This window comes from Macrobrachium rosenbergii, chromosome 44, assembly GCF_040412425.1.
Source record: "Macrobrachium rosenbergii isolate ZJJX-2024 chromosome 44, ASM4041242v1, whole genome shotgun sequence".
NCBI lineage: Eukaryota > Metazoa > Arthropoda > Malacostraca > Decapoda > Palaemonidae > Macrobrachium > Macrobrachium rosenbergii.
In genome coordinates, this window is record NC_089784.1 from 11693501 (window position 1) to 11705676 (window position 12176).

At 35.9% G+C, this 12176-nt stretch overlaps 1 protein-coding gene across 4 annotated transcripts in view; it reads left to right on the forward strand.

The window, feature by feature from the left end:
* The window catches only part of LOC136829337 (serine/threonine-protein kinase SIK2-like), a 151456-nt gene that overhangs the window by 68991 nt on the left and 70289 nt on the right, over nucleotides 1-12176 (forward strand). For all 4 annotated transcript variants that reach the window (XM_067087743.1, XM_067087741.1, XM_067087744.1 and 1 more), the window contains one exon: nucleotides 2919-2982. In XM_067087743.1, the coding sequence (XP_066943844.1) occupies nucleotides 2922-2982 (61 nt within the window). In that variant the 5' untranslated portion in view covers nucleotides 2919-2921. The remainder of the gene's footprint in view (nucleotides 1-2918; nucleotides 2983-12176) is intronic.

The following is a 12176-nucleotide window of genomic DNA, read 5'->3' on the forward strand; positions in this document are numbered from 1 at the left end:
GTGCACTATGTATATGAAATGAGAGAGGTGTGCTTCACAACAAGCATGCATAATTCGGAAGTCATAGGCGGAGGGAGGACACGGAAACCCAGAGAGTACTTGGTTAATGAATAGGGAGAAGAGTTAGAACGAAATAGGTCGTCATGTCCTGGAAGCATGAGGGTGAAAGGTGAAAGGTATGTAAAGTAAAACCTGACATGATGCGTTCGTCGAGACTTGTTTGTAGATATATGAAGTGGCTGTAAGGCTGTTGACTTTTTTCTCCATAAGGCTTTATCCCAAAATTAGCAATTAAAAGATGAATATGCCCTGCGCGTTCCCCTCTGAAACTTCCTCCTGTTCTGGAAGAGATCCGTTTTAGTGAAAAAAATGGTAAACACTCGGATTGAATTGCTGTTAGAGAATTAAAGTAATGCTGACATTTCTTATTTGCAATAAATAGAAATTCATGAACAGCATTTGCAGAATGAAGCTTACTTAGTTTATTAGTGGCAATTCTGATGTTGTGAAAACAATAATCGTTAACTACTTCGTTTACTGTTAATTTTTGTGGTATGCCAAATAACAATATCATACCTTGCTCTTTACACGGATGTTTTATCACAAAATCCATGCGTAATTTGAATTTGTTCTGAGTAAGAGTTTTAACGATATCACCAAATTCAAATTGCGCATGGATTTTGTGATAAAACATCAGTGTAAAGAGCAAGGTAGGTATGACATTGTTACTTGGCATATCACAAAATTAACCGTAAACGAAGTAGTTACCGATTATTGTTTTTATATTTATCTTTTCACAACATCAGAACTGCCACTAATAAACTAAGTAAGCTTCATTCTGCAAATGTTGTTCATGAATTTCTATTTATTGCAAATAAGAAATGTCAGTTTTACTTTAATCCTCTAACAGCAATTCAATCCGAGTTTTTACCATTTTCTCACTAAAACGGATCTTCTCCAGAACAGGAGGAAGTTTCAGAGGGGAACGCGCAGGGCATATTCAGTGGCGGTATTTACACTTGTGTCGAGGTTATAATGAAAGATAAATCGTTTTTTGATATATGTGGATGCCTTAACTTCTTACTTCCTCTCTATAACGAGAGTCAGATAATTTGCGTGTAGGGGTATAAATTTTCAGTTGTTTGTGTGTCAGTGAGGAATTAATAAAAAATATATAATATAATAAAATTATGTGTCAACAGATTTGATATTCTTAGTTTGGGATGCAGTATATTGCATAATTCTGAGCTCCTTAGCAATTGCTTAAATTATATTTATTTAATATAATTGAAAGATTTCAACAAATTTATCCTAAAATTGTGTTATTGATGGATTTAGTTCTTGACTTTTTTAACCGCGTATTTTCATTTTGATTTCCTTAATGTAAGTGAGAATTGAAAAAGATTTATTAGGTTACTCATGTATTGTACGTTAACATTTTTTCATACAGTACACGTGAATTCTTTTGATTGTTTGGGCTTTTGTGCATTACATTCATTTTGGTTATCTGCTGGAAGTTCCTTCCTCTTATTGGTATTGTTTTCAGTTTTTGTTTGATTAGTGTGAGGAAGCTTCCTCGATAAATGTCTCATTTGATTTAATTTTTAACTGGTATTTATTCGTAACTATAACTTTCGTAAGCCCTGTTTTGGCCATTTATTTCTCATCTTCTTCTTGTTTTATTACTTATTCCAATATTTTGTTTTGTCTATCGTGTATTTGCATATATATACTGTATATATTTTGCCTTTGTAAAAATTTGTAGTTTCGCTATAGATAAATCAGTACAGTGCCTGTGATACTTTTATCAATATATCTATAGTATGTGTATATATACATGTAGATATATAATAAAAAATATTATATATATATATATATATATATATATATATATCCATTTTATAAATTTTCTCTTGCTTCAAATAAATTAAAGGATCCCATATATTTTTGTACATTAATAAGATTGATGTATAAAAATTCTCACATAATTTCCATGTGTTGTTATTATTATTATTATTATTATTATTATTATTATTATTATTATTATTATTATATTATTATTATTATTATTATTATTATTATTATTATTATTATTATGTTTCGACATACCCAAAAAGTTTCCTTTCCACTCCCACTCCTTGCTGTTAAACAAAATCTCCTCCCGCATAATAACATCTTCCCCTTTTGTATTTCTTGTCCAATTTGATTTTGATTGGGGTGGTCTATGATTGCCTCAGAAAGAGAAGAAGAAAGTACTCCAGAAATAACATAGTGCCGAACGGTCGGTCACGCACTGCTGTAATTTCCCCTCCAAAATTACAGTTTTTTTTGTAACGAATAAAGTTAAGATCTGAGAAGAACTGACCGTTTCTTGCGCCGAAGAGAGATATCAATGTAGGAAAAGCATTTTAAATTTATCTTGAACTTGGCACTGTTTTGAACAAGAACTTGGCACTGTTTTGACCAAGAACAGAAACAGTTGTTATAAAATGTAGATATATCTGAGAAACATGTTCATGTGTACAAAAACATATCTTGCTCTCACATACACACGCAAGCGCACTTACGCTGTTGATCTATTTTCATTCGCGTGTTCGTGAATGTTTATCTAAAACAAATATGACTTGACATGAATATACATGAATATAAATAGCACGTATATGAGATGTATGCGATATGGTAGTTATAAATCTCTCTCTCTCTCTCTCTCTCTCTCTCTCTCTCTCTCTCTCTCTCTCTCTCTCTCTCTCTCTCTCATGCATAATGCTTAAGAATAAACTGTTTCAACCTTTACGTGTAACCTCACTTCTTTAGATTAAAATTTACATCTGCAGTGTATATAATTCTTAAATTATATATTGTTAATTGTGATCAAAGTTATTCTTACCTTACATTATTTTCTCTCCCTTTAATTTCAGGTTATGGAATCTAAAAATATGATTTACTTGGTGTCCGAATACGCAAGTAACGGAGAAATGTTCGGTAAGGAGAGATTCTGTTTTCACTGTAGTTAGTGTCACTGTCGCCTAATGTTAGCTTGCATGGACTTTCGCTGTATTAGCTGGATTTCCGTGAAGATTGATCTCAACGGCTTTGAAAGTTGATTCATTATCTTCGTGTGGAATCTAAGTACTTTAGAGTTAAGCCTCGGCTTTTAACATATGCTCCGAATTGAAATATATCTACAGGGTCTTATAGAACTTTTGTTTGTTACGGCATTGCTCATAAACTTTGGCGAAAGATAAAACTTAGTTAATAAGTCTACATTTTTTTATAGGATTTTTGTAGAACTTAAGTTTGTTAAAGCATTGTACATTTAATTTTGGAAGGAGCTAAAAACTTACTTAAATCAACATCATTCTTAGGATTTTAGTTCATTTAAGCTGCATTTTTTTTTTAAGTAACCTTAAGGGAACTAAAAGCCTTAGAGTGAAACCCAAAGCTTTTATTATGTACATTGATGTGGAAAATCCAAAGCGTTGTGGAATTTCCTTTGCCTTCAGCGTCGTTTGCTTTCTTTGGGACACAAGACCCACCAAGATTAGGTAACGTTTTAAAGTCATTTCTATTCGGCCCTGGAAAGAATATTCACCTTTCCCATCGCCCTCCTGAAGATAAAAGGAAGGGATATGCAAGGCCCAACCTTGAACCCAAAGTCATTTGAGATAAAGTCTTTGTGTGTATGAGTGTGTGTGTGTGTGTTGTAAGAGAGATAGAGAGAGAGACTTATTTTTTATATTGCACTTGTTTATTATTGAAGGTTGACATACTATATGTCACACATATTAACATCGTTTGAGATAGGCAGATACTCATTTTGAAACTTGAATGCACACACATATATATACATACATACATACATACATATATATATATACACACATTATATATTATATATATATATATATATATATATATATATATATATATATATATATATATATATATATATATATATATGGCGTTGTCACAAAATCATGTCTGCATTTATTCATCTATACAGGAGGCTCATCAGCAGTGGGTCAGACCTCCCCCTACACACTCAGCGCCATTCCCCTCTATCTTGCAGGCATTTTTACTCTAGCATATAATGCCCCTTCCTTTCCAGTACCTCTTTCACCCCATCTATTCAGGAAATTCTTTGTATGCTTTTGTTCCTACTCTTTACACTTCCGCTTTCAACATTTTCTGATCAACTATTTCCCTTAGGCAAGCCATTTTACCACTTGTAGGTATATCCACATAACTAACCCTCTCAATTTTCTTTGTAACTTATGTTCTACGCATACGTATTATTTGAACTTAACCTCTCAAATGTTCTTATGTCAGATATGCAATGCAAACATGTCATCTCAAGAACTGTTGCTCAAGAACTTCTGTTTTTTTTTTTTTTATTCACTTTGAACAACCACATTTCACCTCCATGAAGAGAAATGGCGCAGCAGTACCTTGAAATATTTCAACCTTGGTTTCCATAGCAACTCCAAATTACTTCTCAGATTTGCATCTACCCTGCTTCCTTCCTTGCTTCACCAGTTCAGTGACTCACCTTTCCTCTTATCTTAGCACCTACTCTGCTTCCTTCCTTGCTTCACCAGTTCTGTGACTCACCTTTCCTCTTATCTTGGCACCTACTCTGCTTCCTTCCTTGCTTCACCAGTTCTGTGACTCACCTTTCCTCTTATCTTAGCACCTACTCTGCTTCCTTCCTTGCTTCACCAGTTCTGTGACTCACCTTTCCTCTTATCTTGGCACCTACTCTGCTTCCTTCCTTGCTTCACCAGTTCTGTGACTCACCTTTCCTCTTATCTTAGCACCTACTCTGCTTCCTTCCTTGCTTCACCGGTTCAGTGACTCACCTTTACTCTTATCTTAGCACCTACTCTGCTTCCTTCCTTGCTTCACCAGTTCTGTGACTCACCTTTCCTCTTATCTTAGCACCTTCTGTTTCCTTCCTTGCTTCACCAGTTCTGTGACTCACCTTTCCTCTTATCTTGGCACCTACTCTGCTTCCTTCCTTGCTTCACCAGTTCTGTGACTCACCTTTCCTCTTATCTTAGCACCTATCTGCTTCCTTCCTGCTTCACCAGTTCTGTGACTCACCTTTCCTCTTATCTTAGCACCTACTCTGCTTCCTTCCTTGCTTCACCAGTTCTGTGACTCACCTTTCCTCTTATCTTAGCACCTACTCTGCTTCTTTCCTTGCTTCACCAATTCTGTGACTCACCTTTCCTCTTATCTTAGCACCTACTCTGCTTCTTTCCCTGCTTCACCAATTCTGTAAGTCACCTTTCCTCTTATCTTAGCACCTACTCTGCTTCTTTCCCTGCTTCACCAATTCTGTGAGTCACCTTTCCTCTTATCTTAGCACCTACTCTGCTTCTTTCCCTGCTTCACCAATTCTGTGACTCACCTTTCCTCTTATCTTAGCACCTACTCTGCTTCTTTCCTTGCTTCACCAATTCTGTGACTCACCTTTCCTCTTATCGTATCATTATCCGGTACGTTTACACCCAGATACATTTACAAATCAGCTGTGTCCAGTCTTCCACCTTCCATACGAACATTCAATGCTCTATTTATTCTGAAATCCGTTTGCTTATTAACCTTTCTCATTGCATATTATACTTCTTTGTAGAACAACTAATTCTCTTTATTCATGAATTGCCTTTTCTTCTTTAATAATCTATCCTCCGTCTTGTATATGGTCTTCTCTGATCATGCAGTTGTCCCTCAGATAACCTTTTCTTTCCATTACTAAACCTCTTTCTTCTTAATCCCACCAATTGCTATTTTCATTCCTTCTCCTAGCCTGTTGTACTACAAGTTTACTATGCTGATATGACTTGATCCCCATATACTTCTTCCAAGTTTTTGTTTTCATTTAGTTCTAATATACTTTCCTTCTTTAGGCGTTCATTAGTCTTATGACATTTACAGCTACATTTTCTTGAATTTGCTCCAGCCAAACAATGATCAGATTTACGTCCAGCAACTTCTGTTTCCACCATTACATCCATCAGCTGTCCCTTCCATCTACTCTGTACTAAAAACAATTCAACAAACTTTTCTTCAGCATTTTGTATTTCCATAGTACACTTATTACCATTCTTTTGAAGTCATGCACTTCCAGCATTTAAGATGCAGTCTCTTTTTCTGTAACCTGTCTTTGCATTTCATTGACCTTACACAATCGCCCTTTTATATTCTTAAAACTGGGATGGCAGATTCAGTCTTTCATGGACATAATTTGTTTCGTTTAAATTTGTTTCATTACTAGACTACATACACTCCTTATTCCAACCATTTCTTCGTACACACTCAACCCTACCCATTCAGTCTTAGAACTAACACATTTTTAGTCTTACACCCATTTCCAAAGTCTTTCTGATACTAGAAGTTCTACGTCCTCCTAGCTCTACATATTTCAACCACCCAGTCACAGTCCACCTCCTTCCCAATCCTGCACTCACGCTGCAGACGTAATCCAGTATACTCTGCATAAACAAATCAACTATCATGCATGCATGAACAATCAGAACCTCCGAGTAGATGTATTTTTTCTCCATTTTGTTCTTTTTGCAATATCATTGTAGGATATGGGCTGCAGACGCCATGCCACTCTGTTTGATGACTTTCACAACACCCAAAATGGCAGGAATGCAATTATTTATCTTTCCAAGCATTTGCATGAAGGAAAACGTGGTTACTGCTAGTTTCTGGAAGATTTCCTCCCTCCAATGGGTCCACAGCCCTTAAGAAGTGCTCCTCTGCCTTGAAATACATTATATCTGTACGCCAAACCAGTGGCACTTCCTCGGCCATCAGTGTCCAGGTTTTACCGTGTGACACCTCCATGTAAGCAGTCCTCAGTGACTCAAATAACTTAAAGTTTATGGTTGCTTCTTGGTTCGAGAAAAAGCCTCATTGGCCATTTAGAGATGTTGCTCTCCCAATGGGTTCACAACCTTCCCCTTGAAGCCCTTCAATGCTTTGGAATTCGGTACATAAAAATGCCGAATCATTAGCACCTGTGGCATCAGTATTCATGTGTTACCACTTAATATCACCGCTTAAATATGTATATCAAGAGCCAGCATGAAATAATGAAAAGCAGCAGTACCTAGCGCTTTCGTGTATTTTTTACACACCTCACCAGGGTACAGTATAAAAATAAAAAACAGCTTCGAAGTTTCAAAGGTAAACATAAAAAAAAAAATAAAATATAGAACCACCAAACAGCCTAACCAAGAAGCAAATGGTTCACAGCCAAGACTTACACTTAAATGATAAATACTACAAACGGAAATGAAACTACTAAGCAGGGTATTACATAGTGACTAAGTTTTCAACAATACATTTCGTAAGCCAGTTATCTAGCTTATGTTGTCCATTGCTACTATTAAAGACACTACTTGTCTTATGGTTTATTATGCTAGATTCTATAATGTTTCTTTTAATAATATCTCTGCAAAATAAAATTTCCTTTGAATTTTTCCAATTAATATCACGATCAGAATTGTTCATATGTAGAAAGAGGGCACTCGATGTAATACCTACACGTACACAATATTTATGTTGATTTAATCTTGATGCATAAACGAATTTCCATGTAGAGATTGTAATAAAAAATATATTGGTCAAAGTGGTAAACGGTTGGCATCAAGATTAAATCAACATAAATATTGTGTACGTGCAGGAAATACATCGAGTGCCCTCTTTCTGCATATGAACAATTCTGATCATGCTATTAAATGGAAAAATTCAAAGGAAATTTTATTTTGTAGAGATATTATTAAAAGAAACATATAGAATCTAGCATAATAAACCCTAAGTCAAGTAGAGTCTTTAATAGTAGCAATGGACAATACTCGTATAAGCTAGATAACTGGCTTACGAAATGTATTGTTGAAAACTTAGTAACTGTGTAATAGACTGCTTAGTAGTTTCATTTCCGTTTGTAGTATTTATCCTTTAAGTGTAAGTCTTGGCTGTGGACCATTTGCTACTTGGTTAGGCTGCTTGGTGGTTCTATATTTTACTTTTTTTTATGTTTACCTTTGAAACTTCGAAGCTGTTTTTTATTCTTATATTGTACCCTGATGAGGTGTGTCACAAATACACGAAACTGCTAGGTACTGTTGCTTTTCATTATTCATGCTGGCTCTTGATATACAATCTTCACGTGTTACTTGTGATCGTAGAACATTATGTATGTGTATGTATGGTGTATTTGTGTGTTTGTGTGTATATATATACGTGTGTCTGTGTCTGAAGTTGTATTGAAATAAGTATAGATGAGCTAAATGAAGTCCCAATCTCCTTCAACTTTCATTACAAAAACGGAAAAATGTGTCATCTGAATAATCTGTATTAATAATAAAGTATAGGAACTTAAAGAGGATGAATGGACTAGAATACGTCGACTGGAATAAAGGAGATGCATAAAAATTTCTGACTCTTTGTAAACAGGAAAAATGTGTATGTTACGTGGCCTAAGAAGAATGGATGCGAGTTTCCAAAAATGATTTATTTTTATTCAGAGGCTGAAAAGGAAAAAACTTTTCGTGAAAGCAAAAGGGATTTGTCATTGTATTGTTTAAGAATAGGTAACGAATTGTTTTAAGACTGAAAGAAGAGAGAAAATTTAATTATGCAGAAGTATTTGGATATGTTCCAGTGATATTCCTATTACTGATGGCACTTAGATGCTAGAGGTGTAAGCCTTCAGTCATTTAGTTAAGTTTTCAATACAGGTGTAACAAAATGAAAGAAATCATCATATATGTTCTTAATGTTTAATCTTTTCTTTTTATAGCTGGAAAGGTAAGGATACTTGAAGACATTTTTCTTGATACAATTCTAGAATTGAAGGGATCAAATATTTACCTCCTTTTATTGTTGGCACCTGACTTGGCATTTGATACTGCTGTAATGATTACTCCCAATGAAACTCATTATGCTGAAAGTTAAGTATACCTTAGTTTAACCAGACCACTGAGCTGATTAACAGCTCTCCTAGGGCTGGCCCGAGGGATTAGTCTTATTTTACGTGGCTAAGAACCAACTGGTTACCTAGCAACGGGACCAACAGCTTATCGTGGAATCCGAACCACATTATACCGAGAAATGAATTTCTATTACCAGAAATAAATTCCTCTAATTCTTCATTGACCGGTCGGAGATTCGAACGCGGGCCCTGAACCCGCTGCTGAGGAGACAAGACAGATCATAGCTAAGTAGCTAGCACTCTGCTGGTCCCGCTTTCGATTCTCCGACCGGCCAATGAAGAATAAGAGGAATTTATTTCTGGTGATAGAAATTCATTTCTCGTTATGATGTGGTTCGGATTCCACTATAAGCTGTAGGTCCCGTTGCTAGGTAACCAGTTGGTTCTTAGCCACGTAAAATAAATCTAATCCTTCGGACCAGCCCTAGGAGAACTGTTAATCAGCTCAGTGGTCTGGTTAAACTAAGGTATACTTAACTTGTAGGCATTACTTAAGGTTCTTTGCAGTGTCCCTTCGTTTCCTAGTTGCAACCCTTTTCATTCCTTTTACTATACCTCTGTTCGTATTCTCTTTCTTCCATCTTATTTTCCACCATCTCCTAACAATTGAGCCATAGTGCAACTTCAAGGTTTCCTTCCTGTTACGCCTTTCAAACCTTTTTACTGGCAATATCTGTTTCTGCGCTGAACGACCTCACAGGTCCCAGCGCTTGGCCTTTGGCCTAAATTGTGGATTCTGTTCTGTTCTGGTCCGTGCCGTAAGAAAATAAAAATGTCAACGTTTTCTTTATAAGTAGCCATTTCTTTTCAACTGAAACAGGTTCTTTGATGTGGGAAAGGTGAAGAACTCTTAGAACTGTAATCCAGAGGTGAGGGGAAGGAAGGATTAATCAGGTAGGGTGACCCTCGGGTTCACAAATTCCACAGAAACCCGTTGAGAATGTACAAGCCTAAAGAAGCCGCCCCATGCAGTTAAACAACTTTATCGAGCAACATACTCATCAGTGATGAAATATTGATTTAAACATGCCAGTTGCAAGGAAGGCAAAGCCTCCCCAGTTGCAACATCATTCCATGCATGGACAGATAAGCCCCACGTAGAAATAGAAGGAAGAGTTGTGGCAGGTACAGATTAATAGCGACCAACACTAGTCGGGGACGGGTAGCGAGTTACACAGAAAACGTAGGGAATAAAGGAATAAGAAACGTGAAGAGTAAAAACATCCTCGATGGAGGGGATAAGCTGAGGAAGAACCACTTTCTAGTAAAAAGGAGTAACTCTTTGTGTTAGGAATTTAGGTGACTGGGTTTCCTAAAGTCATGGAAATGTCAGGTGCAGTGGCAGACGATTACCCACAATTTTGAGAGGATAATTAAATCTGAGTGAGACACTCTTGTAGGTCATCTGTCGATGATGTCTTGCGGAATTCAAAATGATGATCATGTCGGCTTGTTTGCTATTCGTGACGGTAACTCATTTAATGGCATGAGATAAAAGTTCATTTCGTGTACACATGTCGAAAGAAAATAAGATCAGTTATATAAAAAATTTGAGATGTAAACAGGTCAGGTGGAAACTAGTGTAATAAGGTCTAGAAACGTGCTTAGTGTATCCTGTTGAAGAAAACTCACATGTAGTGTTAGAGAAAGTTAAGTATATCTTAGTTTAACCAGACCACTGAGCTGGCTAACAGCTCTCCTAGGGCTGGCCCGAAGGATTAGATTTATTTTACGTGGCTAAGAACCAAGTGGTTACCTAGCGACGGGACCTACAGCTTCTTGTGGAATCCGAACCACGTTATGACGAGAAATGAATTTCTATCACCAGAAATAAATTCCTCCAATTCTTCATTGGCCGGTTGGGGAGTCGAACGCCGTGTTAGAGAACATTGGTTACACGGTGACCATATGAGAATATCTGACACCAGAAAGGGCTGGTCCCCACGAATAGTGGCACGGATACTCTTGCCGTTTTGGTTAAATATAATGAATGGTGAGCCCGTTGTACTCCCAAGCTGCTTTAAATGACTTTTATTTTATTTAGTTTAGTTGATATATAGAAATGGAACATTATTTTCCAGTAGTTTATGGTCGTTAATTTTTCCGTTAACGCCAAGGGTAGATATACATACACGTTTTCCATTGAGATGTAATCAGATATTTTTTGGAAAATTTTAGCATCCAGCTAATAATAAGTAATATTGTTTGATCAAGTGTGTGTGTGTATCTGTGAGACAGATACATACAGACATCCGTGCAACCTTTGATTGATAACGAGGCCAAGAATAGGAGATGATAACGTGCGTCACGGCAGTTTATACCTTGAATTCATAGATTCTTATATTTATAGATTTCTGTGCAAAAATGTGGACAGATGGCGTAAAATGATTTGCAGAGAAGAGACATTTATGAAAACCACTTCTTGGCGAAGGTGACTTTTCATAGTAAACAAACCGATTACGTCAATTGCTATCTCTCTCTCTCTCTCTCTCTCTCTCTCTCTCTCTCTCTCTCTCTCTCTCTCTCTGTCACCGCTTTCATATGACACCTGCTATTTTTACTCTGTACATTATTAATATCATAACATAATGGTGCGTAAAACCTTGGCACGGAAAGAAAGGAAAATAACATTTTAAGTAGATGTAGGTCGTAATTAAATTCGCTCTGGAATCATTGCTGTCTCCGACTTCTAGGAAATAACTGAAGTATATAGTTTTATAAGCACATTTATATGTCGTCATTAAGTAGGATTTTTTTTTTTTTTTGTGCAATTTACCTGTTTTCGTCTCGTTTCAAATTTTTCCTTTGAAAAAGGAATGTCGAAAGACACCTCATGCTGTGATTACACCATCTCATCTTCTTTCTATGACTTGTCTGGAAATCATTGATTAGCAGTCTGCAAAAGCTGGCCTATGGATACTGAGTAAAAATAGAACATAACTCTCTTTACCCCCCTCTTTCTCTATCTATATATATATATATATATATATATATATATATATATATATATATATATATATATATATATATATATATATATGTGTGTGTGTGTGTGTGTGTGTGTGTGTGTTATATATATATATATATATATATATATATATATATATATATATATATATATATATATATATATATATATATATATATACAGTATATGTGTGTTTAT